The following is a 21,994-nucleotide window of genomic DNA, read 5'->3' on the forward strand; positions in this document are numbered from 1 at the left end:
GTTCATAATACATAATGATAATAGACTGCTGACCTGCATTCATTTAATTTTCCCTCATCACCAGTGTGCTTGGTAAATTCAGACGCCTAGTCCTCGCAAATGGTGAAACATTCTTACTTTGTTTTCTATGCTGCACTTTAATAAATGCACGTGTAATATTATAATTAAACATGTGAACATTGTTGTGAAGAGCATAAAGTGGCCTGTGTGTTTTTGTGCCTGCTCATGTCTGTAATTGATTTGTTGCAAATATTGCATTGCATGCAATTACAGATATGACACCACACCAGGTCACACTGCTGAAATATTTCACGCCCTTTTCAATTACAATTTACACAAAGTCGCACATATACACTGTTTTCTCACAGCTGCTGTACCATTCTTGTGACACTTTCTTCCCCACTGCCATGTGACAGATGGACACTGAAGCAATCATTCATATTTCTAACTTCATTTTGGCTTTGTTACCGATTTGCATTTTAAGACACAAAAAGTCCCGGTAACTTGATATTTGTAGCCCAGTTTCTGTGTGTGTAGATTCAGATATATTTTCAAAGTATTCATACACAACATAAAACATAACAGAAACCATGCAAGCAATGCATGTTGTCCATACCAATACATAAAAACGTCATACATACATACATACACCCATGCATACCGTGTACATTCACACCCCCATTCGTACCTACATCCATATACGCATACATACAGTACAATCACCTTTGTTTACCTTCCTTTGCCCCCAGAATTGCTCGTTTACTGTATGAGTTTGATTGTATCAAGTGTTTGAGGTAATTATGCTTGCATACAAGAGGAACTCTGTACCTCCTCCCTGAGTTCAGTAAAACATATTCTAGAAACAACACGTGATCTGTTGAACCGAATGTTTCTGGCCTGCCTGATGGTAACCTGTTCCAACAGATGTTGTTCGAGTGAAGTTTCTCACCACATGTAGGTGGTGAGAAAGAACACCTTTCATGTAATGTCAATGGTTTTTTTCAGTGGTTACATAGATAAATCACACAGACAAATCAACAATAAACAAAATCAATGATATCAGAAGTCGGGGGGGAACCAATCTGCACCTCCACTTCTCTTTTATTGACACTTGGCTTCATCTATTTGACCTGGAGAAATCCTGATTGATTGGCGCACACACCTGGCCCATCCATTAAGATAGCAGGCTGATGTAACATTGGCAGGAATAGTCTAAATCCCTATGGAATGACAGATTGTTTGCGCTGGTTGTGTCACTGTAGATTCACAGCTGCTGCAGAGGAGAATGTCACTGTGAGATAATAGTTCCTCCTCCTGATGATGAGTGCACAATGGTTCTTTACATCTATCATTTTTTTGTGAACCAAAATTGCTAATTACCATTAAACTGTTTAAATCAAGTCCCCTTTTTGTCAAGCACACATTTTCCTTTGTTATTATCAAGTTATTGCATAGTGAATACGATAGAAATAAGATTTTATTTTACCATAGAATTACCATAGTATTACTTGACAATTACAGAAATGTTATTCTACTTTTCCCAAACAGTCCAGAATATTACTCAACTCAGCGGTGACTTCACTGCCATTTACAGCCTTTGACTGATGTAAACAGAACGCAGCACCACCCAGTCTGCCAGGGCAACTGGTCGTCAGTTACACAAAAGACATAATCTTTTTCCTCCTCTAATAATAGCATAGGTTAATGGTTATCTACAGTAAGATCTCAAACTCTTATCCCATAACCTCACGTCTTGATCCACAGTGTGTCAATACTGGTCTCATACTTTAGATTAAGCTGTAACTCTGCGGTAATTTTGCTGGACATTGCAGGCTGTGAACTAAGGCATTAATCACGCTTTGTTCCGGGATCAAACAGAAATGGAATTAAATTGAGACAGGGTGCAGGTGGCATTGCCCTTGTCCCAGTGTGTTTTACAGCAAATTGTAGAATGGCTCAGATATTTTAGATTTTTGAGAAGACGAAGGTCCTTCAATCATCTGCTGCACTGTCATTGCTGTTGACAGGTCTTTTGAGAAATGAGAGCTTTAGGGTTCTCTTGTGATGATTTAAAAAACAAAGAAACCTAAACTGCACTTGACATGAATCTTCTCAAAGTAAAGGATTTACTGCAAGAGTGATGGATGGTACAATAGTTTAAAGCTGCACTCCTGACTCACTCTGGAGCTGTACTGTTTGCAGATTTACAACAAACAACTGCAGACATTAATCACCTCATAAACACTTTACCTGGTGTCATGCCACCAGGAAGAGAGACTTCCTTCTGATGTCGTGCCAAAGAGCAGCCTAATTAATATTCATTTATTCATGTTCTCTCTTTATCTCTTGTCCTCTCTTACTGTGCCTATGCAGTGTGACCCCGCTTCCCATTTGTCCTCCTGTTCTTTCTATTTGCCGTCCTAACTTAAATGTCTTTCTCCTAATGAAGTACATGTCTCAGTAAATGATGGCAAAGCACAGTTCTCAGTCCATAGTTTTGCTCTTTGGCTTTTTATGAAGGGTTTATTTTGTGGTAGCTCAGCAAGTGCACTCTATCCAGTGAAAGTACATATCAAATAGAAATTACTGATTTTGGCAATATTGGTGTAATTTGATTTGATTGCAGTCGTTTTAGTGCAGTGCATGTTTTTTTTGTGTGTGTTCAAATACTTGAAAACATTGGATCTCAGGTGGTTGTCGTCAACAATCCAGCATGAAAAGTTGTTTGGGAAAATGCTACAGTTGTTAAATCATGCCTCATTTCCACATCGCTCTTTCGGTGCCTCATGATGTTTGTTGTACATTTTGTAGTTTTAACAGAGGATTCAGTTCAGTGATATGACTATGAATCCAACTTCCTTTGTGTCACCTAAAACCAAAAGAGTGAATCTCATCAGTATCAGTGAGCCAAAAAACATGCTGCGTGCAAGGCAGGGCTTAACACGTGTGCGAGTGTCTGTGTTGTGTTTTGAGGCTGGCACTGTTTAATGAAATTTTCAAGAAATCGGCCAACCCATCTTAATTGAATGGAATTTGGTAAGTCTATGCAGGATCAGACACTCTACCATCACTTTCACCTGGATCCGATCCAGATTACAGATTATTTGGTGGCAAAAAATTATATTTCATCATTATATCCACATTGACAGGCCACAAGGCAGAATAGTGGTTAGTGCTGTTGCCTTGGAGCAAAAAGAACCGGGTTCATGACCCAGTTAGAAAAAGGGCTGTCTCTGTGTGTCCATGAGTATACCCCAACATTTGCCCTGTGTCAGCTGGGATTGACTCCAGTGACCCGATACCCTCATGTGGAGGATAAAGCGGACATGGATGCATCGATCCATATTGCTATTCATTCTTTGGTATATTTGGGGTGGGTCATAATTTGGGTCATAATCAATATATTGATTATCAAAGAATCGTTGTATCATGATATTATTGGTATTGTGGACCATGTATCGCACATCATATCGTAATTGTGAAGTACCCTGGGATTCCCAACCCTATTGTATATAGAGTAATTTGTCAATGTCATTTTTCCGCAAAAAACACATCCTGATAGCAAAGACGGTTACAACGTGTAAGCAAGGCTGGCGGGAAACAAATATGAATGCAGAAGGTGCAGAAGGTGTTGTTTTTGTGTTCTCATTGCTCATTACCCCGGGCAATCAATTTCAACATCATAATTAAGATGTTAAGCCAAAACGGGGTCCATAACAAAAATTGATGTTATCGTGGTTGCTTGGCAAAGTGGCTATCTGGAAAAACCCCTACAAACGATTTGACACTGTAAAACTTTTAATTAACTTTTAAACCTTTTAACGATGTTGTTTCGAGCAGGGGTTTTGTCAGTGTGACTCAAAAGCTCTCAGCCAAAAGCAATATTCATTATCTTTCAAAACAGCTTATCACCCTTATTGATTGTCCCAATGAAGTATTCATACTTTGTTTTCCTGAAGGTCAGGTAGAGGCTTGGTGTTACATGATTTGTGCCGGTAAATCTTCAACAACAGGTTGGCAGGTATCAATGGTGGCCTCAAGTGTAATTGATTGTAGGACTCTTACTGCTCTTTCATGTTGGACAGATGACACATTGACAAAATCACAATGAACTTGTTTCATTGTGATTTTACTGAATCTATTCCGTCTTTTTGTCTCGTGTCATAGTTTAAAAACCTATTTAAACCTCAGGGTCCAACACAGTGCTCACATATTCGCAGTCTTCACAGTTAATTTGAGCTTCCTCCCTCTGGAGGGAAATTTACGGTCCCTGAATGTTGAACAAAGCGAGATAAAATAGATTTGTTCCAGCAGCCGTTGAACAAAACACATTAGAAAACTATGCTCAAACCTTATTCTGATTATTTGTTGTCATTGACGATTGATTGTTTGCAGAGACTTTGTCTTACATAGGCAATATGCCCTTAAAATATGGGTATGCATTTATTTTCCCATTTGAATGCATTGGAGAGCACTGCATAGTATTTTCATGTTATATTTTGATTGTTCAGTTGGTCTGTTTCAGCAAGGTTGTAAAACTAGATATTGTCATTGATTAGTTGAGATAGGAAATTAGAAATGACTTATGTTGTGTGCTGTAATATCATGCTGTGTTATATTATCATATAATGTCTAATAATGATAATAATAATAGTAATGTTTTCAACCATGATGCTCAGCTGAATCATCCCCCCTGTACACACATTTTGGTAGAGAGAGACAAACAAACTCAAATTACAGTCAAAATTACATGCAAATGATCATTAATTATGTTGCTGTCACAGCAGAAACAATTAAAGCTTGCTAATCCCCATGGAAAAAGATACACAGTTTTGTGATAGAAAGTTTGCAGCTGTTTTATTAGAATTATTTCTCTCCCATCCTTGAATGTATGACTGTTGACTGTTGTTTTATATTCTGTATCATATATGTTTATATGTATTATTTAACTGAACTGTAACTGGCGAGCTGTCCTGGCCAGGTCTCCCTCGTAAAAGGGAATTCCTGTTTAAATTATGTTGTTTAACAAATGTTGACAACACATTTTGTTGCTTTCCTTTTTTATCTTTAATATATCTCATATATTTTTCTTTCTTCCTCCATTTTTCTCATCTATGGCAGTTTAAGTGTTGTGGAGGTCGCGAGTACAGCGACTGGGAGTTCAATATGTACCACAACTGTTCTTCACCTGGTCCAATGGCCTGCGGTGTCCCATATACCTGCTGTGTCACTACCAAGGTCAGTATCACAATTTCTTTACTGTTTTAAGTACTGTGGTCATCACAGCACTATTTGTTCAAATGTTAACATTGTAACATTGTAAATGTAACATTATTTCAAGCGGCTTTGTATTTCATTCAGTATTAGAGTCTTTCCTTCTGTTTGGATTGTTCAGAATAACTGAATGAATTATTTTAATCCCTGCTCAGTATATCTGTCAGTACCATCCACATAATGCCAGTTTATGGTTACATATTTTACTGTAGGGTTTCTCAATCCTGGTCCTGGGGACCCACTGCCCTGCATGTTTTAGAAATGTCCTTGCTCCAATGTTATATTGATGTGAGCTTGGAATGGAAGTGAACTGTCAAGGAAGACATACAGACTCTTAACTTGGCGGAGACAGCAAATTCAGTGGAATTTGAGAATTTATCAGATTTAACTGGGGTGGATTTCGAGCCAATTGAGAATGGTGGGAGGGCTGAGTCGGCATTAGTGGAGAGATAGAGCTGGGTGTCATCAGAGTAGAAGTGGAAAATGGATCCCAAACTTTCTTAAAACGTTGCCAAGTGGTAGGAGGTAGATGGTAAAGAGTATAGGACCCAGGACAGAGCCTTGGGGTGTCAATGGATGTAAGTAAAGAGTGATGAGAACTAAAGTTCCTGAATTTTTAAACCAGCTGAGTGTGGTGTCAGTGAATCCTAGAGAAGCTAATATATGAGAAAGAGAATAGAAATTAATAAGCTGCTGTCAACAAGGCATTGGTGATTTTAACCAGGGCTGTTCTAGTACTGCGTGAGTCCACTGAGACTGATTATAATGGTGGTAATTAAATCTGTGCCATACCAAACACACTCAAGGCAATTTCTCCCACACAAGCGTTTTCCCTTTAATTAATGCACCTACACGCTTGCACAGTTTATTAAAAGAAATCAACACTTTTTGTTTGTTTGTTTTTTTGAATTTATTTTCCATCAACTGACTTGTATTTTGTATCACTGTGACACATATGTCAAGTATTTCATTTCCTGTCAACCAACATAGTTTTAGTTTCCTGTTTTCTCATTAAATGTCAATTCTGTAAGTCACGTAGAGGAAACACGGTTACGCAGCGTAATCTCTTCCAATTGTATATTGTAATCAAACCTACTGTTATCACAGTGTCAAGATACTGGATAGTGATGAAGCAATAATTAAGGCTCGGTGTGGTTTCTTGTTATTCACCACAGTCACTTCAAAAAAATACTTGCCAGTGCTAATCAAAGTTTTAGAATTTTACAAGTTTAACAAAAACATAAAGACAAATGAGACACAATTGTCTACGGACATCATGGAGGTGGAAGGAAAAGCAGCTGGCTAGAAAAACACTCCAGTGTACCTGAGTTGACGCAAGGTAGGCAACAGAGTCTTGTTGCACCTGGTTGACGCTTTTGATGTATCGTGATAAAATAACAAAATTAAATATGTAGGCAACAAAATAACAAAATAGAACTGTCAGCAAGATTTCAAGATTTTCATGTTGACAGTCTGCTGCAACAACATTTTTTACAGAGATGGAAGAAAAGTTTTTGTTTTGTTTTAATAGAGGGATACTGGTGGTTATATAAAATTCCATTAGCTTCAGTTAATGCTATTCAAAGCGATTCTGAGCACTCATTCTCATTCTTGCTGCTAATCATGTCATCACATAATAATGTGTTAAAGAGCTAATGTCACTGAATCTTGTGTAATGGCTTGAATTGATTGATTGATGAATGATCACTCCTTTCCTCCTCCTCCTCTTCCTCCTCCATTCTTCCTGTTCCAGACAGCCATGAGTGATGGACGGTTCATCTCGTCTTGTTTGAATATTAATATATTTCAACAGAAAAAAACCTTGGACTTACAGTTTTACAGTGTCACTCAGCTGTGTGTCTAAATTGTAACAATCTAACCACTTACTTTTTATTCTCTCTCTGCTTTCAGCCTAATGAAGTGGCCAACACCATGTGTGGCTGTGATGTACTGAAGCGACAGGTAAGAATTAAGAATGGGAATGTGTAATGTATATGCAAGTGTAGTATGATAACAATTGTTATTATTATAATACTATGCATTAGGGCTGCAACTAACGATTATCGTCATAATCGATTCATCTGTTGATTATTTACGTTATTATATTTACTTGTTCGGTCTCTAAAATGTCAGAAAATGTTGAAAATTAAGTTTTAGTGATTTCTTTGTTATATGGCGCAAAGAAAACAGAAAATATTCACATATCAAAAAACTGAAAATTCAGAGAACGATCAATTAATAGTAATCAATTAATAATACGATGAATTGAATAATTGTTGCAGCCCTACTATGCTTTTTATTTGAATCACCTTTCAAGTCTTACAAGGACACTTTACTGATGAGCATTTAAAACAGTATAAACAGGTATACATAAAAGATAAAATAATGAAGAAAAAGTACAACAAATACAACAGGTGAAACGATAATATCATTTTGTTGAATATTATGTTGTATCAAGAAAGGCTATTTTAAAAATGTGTGCTTTTAGTTGTGATTTAAAAGCAGTTTGGGAGATGAATTGGCATGCACTGAATGAGAGGGCGTTTAAAAGTCTAGGACCACTAACCAGGAGGTCTGTGGTTCAATCCCTGGCTCTCCAGTCCACGTACTGAAGTGTCCTCGGACATGAAACTGAAGCCAAAGTTCCTCCTGACTAGAATAGAAAAGTGACTCAAATGTTTTCTTTTTCACAGCGTTTAAACCTGATTGATACCATTCACATCAGAGGCTGCACTGATGCTTTCCTCATCTGGCTCATGGACAACTATAAGATAATGGCTGGACTGCTGTTAGGTATCCTTCTGCCTCAGGTAAGCACACACACACATATGCTGGTTTTGCGTTTTTTGTGAGGACACTCCTAGATATAATGCATGCCATAGCCCCTTACCCTAACTTTAACCATCACAACTAAATGCCTAACCTTAACTTAAACCTAAAACCAGGCCCGTTAAAATTGTATGGACCAGCCAAAATGTCCTCACTAGAGCTGCAACGATTATTCAATTAATCAATCATTAATCAATTACTAAATTCATCTTCTATTTTGATAATAGATTAATAAATTTGAATGTTTTTCTGACTTAAATGTGAATATTGTCTGGTATTTTTAACAACTAGTAATTGTAAAATGGTTTTAGCGATTTGGACATTGGAACTGTATCCATAGCAACCCAGTCCCCTGCCCTTCACTCCTCTCTTCTGCTTTGTCTATGTATATATTTATAACATGGAGAATGTCAGCCATTAAAGAAAGGATAGTATGGGAGTTTTAAGGTCAGGTTATATGCAAGCTAGTTATACTGTACATTGTCACGAGAGCTGTGACCTTTTCCAAAAATCAAGTTTTAAAATGTTGTTCCTTCTAAAATGATATTTTTGTTCAGTGATATGTGGTCACCATTCTATCAGAACCATGTCCCCAGCAACAAACTCTTATATTTAGCAATGATCTGCTGTACACAAATCATTACAGACCATCGAATGCCATGATTGACCAATCAGTAATGACAAGATATGAAAGCCGTGCTTCAGTAATGTGTCATTTGTGTCTTCAACACCTCTTTACTCTTTTACATAATGCATCTGCATAATGGCCTCACTGAGCAGAAACTCCAGAAAATTATATTTGCACCACGTCCAGAGTGAAAAAACATCAGTAAACATTTTCTGAGCAGTTTATGGTCTCACTCGCCAATTCCATGTACAGCATAATATCCATTTTGTGAAATATGGTCCCATTTGGACTAAAATAGACAATAAATCATGTAGAACTGAACAATTAATCAAACATGTATCAAAGTCACCATACTGCTGCAATTTTCAATGGCAGGAGGCGTAATAAATCTTAAAGCCAAAATGTGTGAAAAATTACCATTTTAGATTAAATATTGTCCTGGCCTATACACACCATATTCAACAGGCTGAAGAAAACATCTTTGTTTCTCACAGATCTGCACAAATATCACATAGTAGTCATGTAAAATGTGTTATTCAAATGAAAATCATAACGCAATCGTAATTTCAGTCAAACATAATTAGATATTTATTCAAAATTATTCAGTTTGATTCATCCATGAAAGTTTCCGTCATTTCTCCTCATATCAGTTTTCTTTTCAGTGACATCAATTAGAGGAAGTCTGCGTGACGCACATGAGAGCTGAGCGCTCGTCACCGTTGTCATTTCTGTCTTTATCTCGTTTTATTTAACACACGTGTTAAAATATGCAGTTGGATGTAGAACGTATCTGCATAATGGCGTCACAGAGCAGAGGCTGGCAGTTACTCATCCAGTCTGTACATGTGAACGTTCTCATCTGACCTGTTTTGTGGAGGACACCTCTGACACCTCTGACACCAGACTGACACTGATCTGATATTACATCACCGCAGTGCAAAAACGAAAAAACTCTGTTGCCAAATCACCACCAGGTTTTAGACTGTGCTTTGGCTCTGACTGATAAAGGAAGCACAAGGTGACGTTCAGAGCTCATGATGAGTTAGAAATAATAATATACTGCGAGTCGTAGGAAGGGCCTGTTGTTTGTGAGCATTTGAAATCTGCTATGTCATCAGTTTTCATCCGTCTCATTCCAGCACACTTAATTTTTCCAAAACACCTTGAGGGATGTTTTTCAAATTTAGTAGAAAAATAAAAGCAAATCAAATACATGCTCTTGTGAATGCTATGTCTCTGTGTCATCAAATTTTGGTACAAATGTTCACTTGGATTCAAGACTGAATAGATTGAATAGAAGGCTTCTGGCACAAACACTCGCTGACAAGTAGGATTCTAAAATTTGAACTGATATTTCATTGACGGCTGATCATTAACAATAAATGATAGTAATGCACTTTATTCTCTTAGTTCAAAATGTAAACCTTGTGCATTAGCGGGACATTGTTCATGTGTTGGACTGTTGTGAAGTCAGGCTGCGGAGAGAAACAACTCTCTGTGGTGTCATCTGTCTAACCTCAGGAAATGTGGTGCATTTTCTGTCCACTTTTTCACTTTAGTCGCAAAGTAAGGTTATAACTTTTCTTTTTTAGCTCGGTGGCTGTAGCTGCGCTCTCCTCTGCCCGGGAGTGATGTTGTAGCTCAGAGGCCACTTCATCTCGCCTCACATTTGTTTTCTGGCACTTCTCTGCTAATGACACTAGAGCTTTGGTCGAAATGACACTCAAAACAGACACTGTCGGTCAATGAATTAACACATTCTTAATCGGTTACATAATTAACAGCAACAGAGACATACATAAATGTGCGTTTTCTTTTACCGATGTTTTGAAAATTCATTATTTTGAATGGAAGTCTTGCTAATGTTCACAGCAATCATTTTACAATACTAAATAATGATATAAATAAAAAATACAGGTCAGATAATTCACTTTTGTCATGTTAGTCGACACTAAATAACAAGAATGAATGTGTGAGCGATCGATATTCCACGTCACATGAGGTGTACGTGCATCGTCTTTAAGTTGTTGATGTATTATTCCAGAAGATAGTTTACAGGAAAGGACGTCTCGTTCTCTGAAATCATATTTCCTCCCCCCTTGTATCTTTTCCTTCCATCTTAGCCTTGCTTCCCTCATGGGAATGAGAAACAAGACATTAAGACAAATTAGAAGAACCCCAGCGACCTCCCTCCCTTCCTTCCCATCCCATCCCCATACTTAACCACCCTTGTCTCTCTCTGTCTTTGTTTAGTTCTTTGGCGTGATAGTCAGTTGGCTGTACATCACTCGTGTCGAAGACGCCATCAACGAGTACGGTCACTACATGGACGGACTGCTGGACCCAAACACAGATGAAAGAGGATTTAAGAGTCAGGGCCGCGTGGCCAAATGGTTTAAGTGTATGCCGGAGATCGACTGATGGAAAAGTCAAGTCAAAATCAGAGCAGCAAAATGGATTCATGTCGGCGTTCACAGTTGGTTAAACCACTGCAGTCGATCCACATAGTGTTGCAACCAGTGCAGGACTCTACCTTTGAACTGCATCCATTTAAAAAACAAAAAACCCTCTAATATGGAGAATTAATTGTTTTGTTTTGTTTTGTTTTATTGGGAAGAAGGAATTGTTCAGAAAACTATCATAATATTGTAAATATACTGAATGTATTCATTAATAATTGATTTAACATACAGTACAGTGCACTAATGCATTCATTGTTGAATACGGGAGCTCATCTTGTGATTCGATGTGCTTTTACCGCAGACAGTCTCAGGGATGAACACAAAACAATCACTCCTATTTTGTTTAGTGTTAGCTGTAAAATGTCTGGAGGATCGGCTCCAGACATTTTGTCAGGTTAGCTGTTCACACGTTTCAGATGTGACTGAAGGTCTCCTGAGGTAGGTGAGGCTCGGGGGGGGGGCAAGGCACTCACTCACTGTGAATTATCCATCGCTTCTCCTGCTTCCTGCCTTCTCACGTGGGCTCAATCTGACTGATCTGGACATTTGACATGTTCTGGAAAAATGTCTATTGCATATACATTTCTGCCACAGCTCGGCTCGGCTCAGGTCTGCATGTTCTTTCTTTGCTTTTCCATTAGCGATAGTATCTGGTGATTTTACCTGATCTGGCGAGGTTCTGACGTCCGACACAGGAATAATCCCGAACAATGCCGAACTGTAGGTCAGTTAAAAAGTCTTAAAAATCCTGAAAACATGTGTTAATCTCCAACATTTAGCAAGGAAATGTCTAAAATCTCAATATTTAACAGAGGAGTCTGGTGTATTTAGCGACAGCACTGCAGAAAGCCGGCGACCGTGAGCCGACTCACAACCCGTTCAGCTGTATTTCAGTTTAGTGACTGTATCAGACAGAGTCTGCGCTCCGGTCATGCAGGAAGTACTGAAGTTATCTTTTTAATGATCTGATTCTACTGCTTTACAATGTCACCGCAGTTTCATGCCACGTTGAGTAGGTACAATAGTAATGGAAAATGACATGCCTGATACCAAAGCGAGTCGAGTCGAGTCGAGCTAGAACTGTATAATGTAAACGTGCCATAAACTAGCTTTGACTAATATATTAAAGTCCAGGCTTCACAAAGGCAGTTCACAAACCCATAGGTTATTAGTTGTTTAGTTTGGTTATTATGGGACATAACATGTTGTTTACCACTTGATGTAACCACTGGTCTCATCATACAAATACTACTGTTGCCAAAGACACTGCAGTGCCAGATACTCTGAAAGTTTCAAAAGTGGACTTGTATGCTTTAGATGCATGAACAGTAGAGCAACTAACTTTTGAGGCTATAGGTTATTATTTTTGAAAAATAAAACTATTTACACTCAACTAGTTTTTGCTTAACCTTCATATTGCGGTCATCACAAGAACTGTTGACCCCACTTTGACCCCGTTCAGGTCTGAACACACATTATCCACCTTCAGATTCCTTTGTGTGATGAATGACCACATTCAGGACATACTGCTGACGCCCTCTACAGCCAAAACCCTCTGACCCCCCCTGTAAGGTCACAGTATTACATCACTAATTTGTGTCATACATTAATTTATGTAGAGCTTTGATTCACTCCTCATGAGATCGACTAAAGTTCATGTCCCAGCAGGAAGTCAATTTATTGAATAAAGTGTATTCTTCCATCCAGCTTCTTAGTATTAAACATTTTATGGTTGACGAAATACATCACAGACCAAAACACCCTTTAGCTGACGGCTGGTAAGTAGCATGACGAGTGCAGTTCCATGTCTTTCTAAGCTCTGTGTACTGGATTATTTTATTATTGCCGGGTCATATCAACTGGATGTGTTTTGTCCGACTTTGAGAAATTCTATCTAGCATATTTTTACTACAATACGTTTACATGTCTTCTAGAATTCCAGGTTTAGTCAGGCTGACTTCATGTAAGCTCAGTGATGGATGTCGACGCATCGGTTCAGACTGATTATGGTTCAGAATTAAAATGATTATGTTCTCACAAACAGACATGACGTATGTACTTGCATATCAGGCTTAGACGTGCAATCAGACCTTTTGTGGTCACATGAGACGCATACAGGAAGCATTTTAATACCAGGTGTGAACAGTCGAACTTCAGGACAGATGTTAAATGCCTTTCTTAAGCTTGATCCTTTATCTCACAACAATAGAAAGCATCCTTCCTTATCAGCTGAGTAAAAACAAGTATGTTCCGTATGTTCTCCTAATGTGCATCTGCAAATACAGGTCACTATTTGACATTATGATTTACCATTAAAGTTCATTATCTCCTCTGGTGCCTTCATGCAGCGACACCACCGCCTTAATAACACGTTTAATACTTACTTAAACCCAAGTCACTAGTTCCACAGGTTTTCAATCATTTCAATTTGCCTCTTTTTTTATTTAAATTATTGTTTTTATTTTATCAAAGCTGTAAGATCAAACCAGGACTGTACACTGTAGTAGTCTGCTGTGGGGGAATGTAAAGGCTTCACATCCTTCTTCTTCTGCCAGTTTAGTGTCTATTGCTGAATTAATGTGTGTGTTTGCTGGTGGTTTGAAGGTGAATTCATGTATTTACTCACATGGTCAAGGGTTATTTTATTGTTATTATTATTTATTTGTGCTGTATACTACCTGCTTCACTCAGTAAAGCTGCATTCATGTGCTGTGGCACGTCTCTATGAGTGAACAGTACAAGTCAGATTTAAAACTGCGTCACGATCCTCGCTGGTTTGACTGCACTGAATGAGTTTGATGCTGTGTCGCATACTTAATTCGGAATTATAGGCTTCTTTTTTCAATTCGATTTTTCTTTTTTTGACTGTTCCTAGCAATGTTGTATAGATGTCCTATAATGGCAGCATGTAAGATGTAAATATATGGTGATCTACACGCTGCGTTCAAGTGCCAGCGTTGCCTCTTTTAAGGAAGAAGATGACACATAAAAGTGTACATCAAAGTTCGCATGCACTGGCATTTGCACACTCAATGAAAAAGGTGTGTTTTTTTTTTTAAAAGAGTTTTGCATTTTTGAGGGTGAAAATGAATAAAAAGGATATATTGCTGTTTGATGAGAAGTGTTGTTTTGTTTTTGACTTGGCTTCAACACTGAAGGTAAAGAGGTAATTAGAGGTTGGTTGGGCAGCTGTTGAATAAGTAATAACTGATATCACGCTGTGTTTTTCCGGGCAGGCGTCATCCTGAGTCACAAGCACATGTCTGAATTTTTCAAGCTACTTTGTTACGTATGTGAAGCTCTGACTGTGTCTGAGGACATGTTGAGAATTCTATTCTGCTAATGTCTGTGAAACTTAGAAATTTAGTTTAAAGCAAATGCAAAATGACAGTTTTACAACAAGTAATTGGTGCTTGATCTTTAAAGGCTGTGTGGCAAATGGAACTATGCATGCATGTCGTCGTGATTATATATATTTTTTTGGCCGTGCTTGTCAAAAGTAAAGGGCACATTTGAATGAACTTTTCTGGAGATTGAATTAAGAAAGTTTTTAATTTACGTATATTTGAAAGAAGATGAGGAGAGAAAGAAGATCCATTTCTTTACAGAAAAATCACAATTTAAGTTATATAGAAAGTTTAGGAAAGATATGATAATATAGTCTACACAAAGATGGGGTACAATTCATAGATAGGAAAAAGTAAATTAAAAATGTATGTTTTTTTCATCTGAGAACAGACTGTGAAGTGAATTTTCTCAGATTTAATAGAATTCACTTCTTGAACCCATTGTTGGCGCTTCAGTGTTGAAATCTAACAAAGTACAAATACTTTGTGACTGTACTCAAGTACAAAATTCACATATCTGTACTTTACTTTGCTATTTATATTTCTTGCAACTTTTACTTTTACTCCACTACATTTCCTCTAACTATGTTTGTTACTCGTTACTACCACATCAAATCCGAAGAAGAAGAGTTGGTTATGGTCTGTATTTATATAAAGCTTTTCTAGTCTTCTAGATCGAAGTCTGACAGAAATAATGTGATACAGGCAAGTTTTGCAGAATTGTGTAGAAGCTGAAACCTGATTTAGAAGGAGAATTTGTGACTGAATCTTTCTTCTTTCTGCTACGGAAGCAAATGTAAAAATAAAAAATACACAAGCTTGCTCTGACACGGGAACATGCTGTTGTGGTTACAGGAGTCCTTGCGGCATTTGTTGAGACAATTCAGGACGTAAACAAAAGGAAGTGAGCCTATTCCGCGGCTTAGCGAGGGAGCAGCTGGTAAAACTGTTCGACCTGCGTCTCCCACTGCTTAGAGGAATTCCTGCTGGTAAAGACCTATTAATATTTTATTCACACATCACAGACGAGAAAAGCATTTCCCTGTTGCTTCAAAAAATGCAGCTGAACATACATAAATCTTTGCACATGTTCAGATTATCAGACACAATCTGTTTAAATCTGATTCATTACAGATCAAGTAATGACTGCTACCTGTTTGTACGTGTTTTTCCACATATGGCCACATATCGTGATATATATCTGGTCGTGTTGAAGTGACACAAATTCAATTTGAAAAATCTGAAGAGGCGATTGGAGTTCTGTGTCCACACAGTCCTGAGAAGATCAGATCTGAGGCACATCAACCCAAAACAGAAATATCGGAAATGAGTCACTTTAGCCTTTTAATCTCAGCATCGTAGCCTCTTACACTTTTTACTCCACAGTAACCAGTAGAGCAAATATTAGCCTTGCTTTTAAATGGAGTCTGTGTGAGGGTTAGTGCACTTATTTTTATCTTGCATTTTCATGCATCATTTGTCCACATTAAAAGTTGATGACATTATAAACGCAACTCCTCATGGAACCTTATTATTGCCACATATCGAGATATTAAGTGACAATTAGATTAGATTTAACTTTATTGATCCCACACTGGGGACAAATGTTGCAACATGTTGCAGCAGTTTAAGGACAGAGAATTGAATAGAACACAATTGGAACAAAAATTATGACTTAGTGTCTCATGATTATGTGCCTCCTTTCTCACAACTGACAGAAATACGCTTCCTTGCAACTTAATTGGCTTCAGGGCACAAATAAAACTTCATATAATATTCATATTGCAGTGTACAAAGTAACTTCATTCCCCAGTGAATGATCACATGCCTGAGTGTGTATGGATTCACCACATCTTTCCTCCAGTAAGGTTTTAGCCCATTTGAGCTGACTTTATTGTCATTGTGTCACACAACAAAATTACTTTTGCTGCAACCTTTATAGGTGCATTTAAAATCCCATAAGTCATAAAAGAACCAATTACAATATATATGTAATTTAAAAGCTTAAAAGCACAGTTCAGAAAGATGAGGATACAACAAGAAAATCAATCTCTTTTTCTGGAACTCTGTCCTCACACACAACTGAGAGTCTTAAAATGAATGCTCAAAACTGACTTTACCTGAGCTGAGGTCATGTGGTAAAGTTAGTTTATAAAGGACGATGTTTTCTGTTTGTGAGTAGAATAATGAAGGTTAGGAAGAAATGATTAGTGTGTGTGAGTGAGTTTTTTTTTTTTTGTTCATTAACGACCGTATTCATCAGGGAGCATTTACACATAACAAACATAGCAATACGAACACACACACAGTGTGTGTCTTCTGCCACTCGTTCAGCCTTTACTAATGGAAGCTTGTTAAAAAATGAATGGTCTGAACTCTTAAGGGCACTGAACTATTAAATTATTAATTTAAAAAGCTGGCTCTGCTTCGCGCTGCCAATAAAGTCAGTAAAGTCAAATTAGAGCCAGTTGACACGTCAAACCCTGAGGTGACTTTGTGAAAGGAGCAAAGAAAAAAGGACAGTCATATCACATTTCATTTAGGTTTTTTTAGTTTAACCATGTCAACGAACTGTCACCTGATGTAGGGTCAACATCAGGTGACTCTAAAACTTTTCAGTCGAGAAGCAGACTTACTTGGGGTTTAAATAAAACACACAGTTACAAGTATTATTATTATAATAATAATAATACATAATGGTATTCCCTTTAGTCTGTGTTAAATTGCATCGCTGAGAAATGAAAACAAACCGAACGCATGTGCTCGTTTTGTTCATATGAGGCAGTATAATGGAATTTTCTGACATGAGTCACGCTGCACACATTCAAATGAAATAAAAACTTCATTTCACTGCCTGTGCAATAACAAAAAAACTGGAAATATAGTTGTTGATTCAAACACTGTAACTGCTTTTAAATTATACACAGAGAATCACAAGGACGCAAAACAAAGTTCTATTTATGTTTTTTCCTTTTTCTTTGTAGTAACCAAGGTGTAAACATGTTGTCAAAAGGACTGAGAAATAGTTTTTAGCAAATCCATTCTGCACATAATTGTATAATTGTATCCTCCATTCTGCTTTTGCCACCTTGTAAACACTTTACTGCCTCTTTCACACACACACACACACACACACACACACACACACACACAGTGTGTGTCAGTGTTCAATAGTGTGCGGGAGGCACTGATCGTTCATCAGTCCTGTACACAGTCATCCTGCGTCTGTTCTCACGTTGACATTTAGCCCGGTGCCACGTTACAAACGAACCTAATCAGTCAGCGCGGACAGCAGCAGGGACACAGATGGGGGGGGGTGGGGCTTTGGGTGGTGTTAGAGTCGATGCGTCTTGTTCCTTGTGATGCCTCATCCTCGTACACAGCGGTGAACTATTTCAGTCAGATACATAGCACAATCGGAGTGGATGGTGGCCCTGAAGGCCAAAAGTGTCCATCACTCCCACTCTAACCGGATAAACGAGTATTCTCAGTGGTGTAGTGTGGTCTACTGTAATTAGTGTACTGTTATCTCCCAACAGTCTTGTATAAAGTACCTCAAAGGGATACTTAAGTAAAAGTATTTAACCAGAAAACGACTTCAGTAGAAGTTCACCTTTTTATTTGAGTAAAAGGATCAAAATGATGACGTTTTTAGAAGTAAAAGTGCCTGCTTCTATCGTCAGGTGCAGAACTTGAGCTGGTGGAGTAACATTTGGGAGGACTGAACATAAAGTAATGTTTGTGTGGAATTACCCTTTTAAAACTTAGAGAGAGCAAGAGAAACACTGACTCTTGCAGCTGTTTGCACAAGCCCCTCCCCCTTCCAAACACCTGTTTCTAACTGTCAAAAACTGGTGAACTGGTAAGAAAAGGTGTAGGTTGGAAATTGTGGGCAGTTTGTTAAGAGGTTTTTGTGATTATTTTCCGTGGACCTCTAGCGGCGCAACACACACTCATTATAAAATCTGAAAACATCCTAAAAAAAGTGCCAAACTTTAACTGCGATTGTTTAAAAACTGTTATAGGTATCAAAACTTTTATTGAGGTGAAAAAAGTCTCATGTCTTGTGACCCATTTAAAGCTTCAACCATGTCTCTCTGTTAAAGTATGGGTTGAAATCAATTTTCTGACCGTTTCCCATTCATGTGTATGTGTTGGCTCATGTGCTGAGGACATGTACACCCTCATGTGGATGTGTGGGGTTTTTCTCAAAACTACGAGACGAGTCTCATGCCAAACTTTGTGACGGAAGAGGAACAATAAGAAGAAGAATAGTTTGTTGAAAGTGTCAGAAAGTGTCATTTGCCTCCCTGTCAGTAGTAGTAGTGGTTAGCACTGTTGCCTCACAGCAAGAAGGTGCTGGGTTTGATTCCCAGTCTGGGATCTTTCTGTGGGGAGTTAACCCACATCACCACCTTTTTATTTGCATATGTGTCCTTGCACATTTGTAAGTGGTTATATGGAACTCTTGGCATCTTTCTCGTGGGTATACATACAGTGTATATCTGCATATCACGTTCACTGTGTGTGTGTGTACACTGTGTGTTTTTACATGACACCAAACAAACACAAACACACACACACGCGGTTTTGAAACGGCTGCACCGACATCATCTGTTAGTCTGGTAATCAGACTGCACTGACGCTGGCATTTAACACTGACGACAGCTCTTATTAAACACGCAGTGGGAATAGATTGAGTGAGAAATACAACGAAGAGCACAACAAATAATTACGTAATCAATGATGCAGCTGTTCATCAGGAGTGTACATACATTAAACCTGTCCCCTGCTTGTCACGTGTACTTGTACTTGTACCTGTACTTGTACTTGTTTTGGTCGTGCAGTGTCGGAAACCAAGATAATACATCTGGATTCTGGCAGGTGTTTTTTTTTTATAGTTTTCTGGCAAGTCTCCCGATGTGTTTATTAATTTTTTATTTTTTTGGAGTGATACTAGGCCCTTGGTGATATATATTTATTCTGTCTGACTTCCACTATGTGAAAGATTATGAGCCAGTGAGCTTGAAAATTAAAAAAGGTCAGCCAGAGAAAGTAAATGATGATACATACTCTTGGGGGAGAAAAAAGAGAAAAATGTATTGTACTGTATTTTAATGTTGGTGATAATGTTACTTCAAGAAATCAATATTTTCTCAGGTGGTACTTGGTTTAAAAAGTTTAAGAACTATTGGCCTTGATCAGTTTCTCTGTCAACTAAACTTGAGGCAAGAAATCCCAAAGTCGACTTGCTGCTGAAGCTGTGATAGTTTTAGTTCTGCCTTGAGGCGGAGGTCATACTGGTCTGGGTGCAGTTTCCCATTAAAATGTAATCACAACAAAAACATGGTCTTCATTTTCAGCTGTGTGTGAAACGGTCCAGTGATGATTCAAAGTTCATGAAGATCGCGGTGTACAGCAAAACTGGCAATGTTCTTTAATAACCTTTGTCCAGATGGCCTTGATGAATGCTGTCACCTTTGACCACTTTGGGTGGAGCTGCTCATGAATGTAAATAGGAAAAATGGAATGTTCCGTCATCTTTCACACTGTGTCGGAGCCATGACCTGAGAAATTGCCATGATTATTTCATGTTGGTCATCTTTTATCTGGGATGGTTTTTCTCCTCACTGACAAAAAGTGTTTGCTCTTTGCCCCAAGTGTTGGGTTTCTCTTGTCACTTTAATATTGGGAGGTTTCAGCCTTGATATGTAAAGTGCCTCGACTGATTTGATTTGATTTTATAGCTCAAATTCGTACTTTGTACAACACGCATGAAAGAAAAGACTTTACAGCTCCTCTAACAGACAGAGGACTCTTCCGCCTCACCTCTGCATTTACCAAGCGTGTCAAAGCGAACTACTGTGGCCTTTACCTGCGCTCTTCTCTTTTCCAATGCTCTTCATTCATCCAGCCTCAATTTCTTTTTATAATACGTTAGTTAGTTTGTTTATTTCCCCCTTGGGGAAATTCGTTTTTACACTTTCTGTCCATTTGCATGTCTCACTTTGCAAAGTATGCATTACATATATGGCTTTGTTTTGTTTAAGGTGGAGATGGCTGAAGGTATTAGGCTTTACTTCGTTCTTTTGAATCTTCTTCATGATGGTAGGAGTTGGAAATGAATTATTTTTGTGGCAGTGTTGGTTATCAGATGGAGTTTGTAGTGTTTTTTTGTTTTTGTTTTTACAGTGAGCATGTTAAGGAAACAGGTGGAGCAATATAGCAAGATAAGTTGTACAATGCATTTATAGAGTAACAGAAGTAGGTGGGGGTCAACATGAAGTCCGTCAAGTTTGCTTATTGCTGAAAGTCTGATTTTTGCCTTTTTTTTCTGGATATCTGTGAATTTTGTATCAATTGTGAATCCAATGTATCTTTCTTCTTGGTTGGTGCTATGCCAACCATCCATCTATCCTCTTATACAGTATTGGACAAACTTACTAGACTGAGTTTGAGCCCTCTGACTTGGATAGTCTAAGCAAAACCTTATTCATAACCTTAACCCTAACCTTTTACCTAACAAGAATTCTTGGCCCTAAACCAGAGCCTCAGAAATGAGTTTCTGCCTTATTAGGACCATCACACACACACACATACACACACACATATTTGTGTCAGGGTGTAAAGGTGAAACAGTGTATAATGACGCGTGGCCTCTTCTAACCTCCAAGACAGTCCAGGTTAGTGCGGCGTGTGAGCATCAATGCTAAATATGTGATTAATATCTAATCATCTCCTTAATTATTAATTATATAATAATTATTAATATGCACATACTAATTAACAACTAAGGCCTCATCCAGCTGGCATGTGTTTCAGTGTCATTGTGCCGCAGTTTTCTCTCTTGTGCTGCTCTATGTTCATTTTCATCACTCCACCGACTTTCCATTTGACTAAAACTACATTTGCATATACATGAGGTGCTTTCACCTGTGTTTAAGTAAAAGGTTAATTAGATTTGTTCTCATAATGGGGTGATATTAAAGGCTAATTGAACCCCCTCCTCTGAGGGGAACTCTGTCACATGCCTGATTTTGAAAAAAATGCTAAGAAGTGGGCTGAGAGAGTTCTCATTCGTTCACAGTGCGGTTTTATTTGTTGTTGTTTTTTACCCTGACCCTGGTTTGTACAGAAGTGTAGAACTGCCACAGAGGAGACAAAAATATGGCTTAATATGGCGACGCCTCCATAGTTGTGTCCTCTGCTTTTGAGCATTTTAGACATTTTCTGTTTAGTTTCTGTAATTATCGTCACTTTTTGTTATCCCAGTTATGCATATGGTGTTTTGTCGAAAGAGTACAATACATTAAAAAACATTTGTTTGTAATATGAGCACATGAAAGAGAGCAAAAACACACACACAATAAAAACAAATGTACATCTGTCAACAAGTTGTTACAAAAGCCAGTGGAACAACACAATGAATTATCTTGTTATTTTTCAATCACGCT

At 38.1% G+C, this 21,994-nt stretch overlaps 1 protein-coding gene across 4 annotated transcripts in view; it reads left to right on the forward strand.

The window, feature by feature from the left end:
• The window catches only part of tspan15 (tetraspanin 15), a 32,332-nt gene extending 18,018 nt beyond the window's left edge, over window positions 1-14,314 (forward strand). For all 4 annotated transcript variants that reach the window (XM_058630378.1, XM_058630379.1, XM_058630380.1 and 1 more), the window contains 4 exons: window positions 5,122-5,238; window positions 7,186-7,236; window positions 7,968-8,084; window positions 10,985-14,314. In XM_058630378.1, coding sequence (XP_058486361.1) covers window positions 5,122-5,238; window positions 7,186-7,236; window positions 7,968-8,084; window positions 10,985-11,152 — 453 coding nt within the window. In that variant the 3' untranslated portion in view covers window positions 11,153-14,314. The remainder of the gene's footprint in view (window positions 1-5,121; window positions 5,239-7,185; window positions 7,237-7,967; window positions 8,085-10,984) is intronic.
• Window positions 14,315-21,994: the final 7,680 nt, after the last annotated feature.

Source organism: Solea solea, chromosome 5 (assembly GCF_958295425.1).
Source record: "Solea solea chromosome 5, fSolSol10.1, whole genome shotgun sequence".
Lineage (NCBI taxonomy): Eukaryota > Metazoa > Chordata > Actinopteri > Pleuronectiformes > Soleidae > Solea > Solea solea.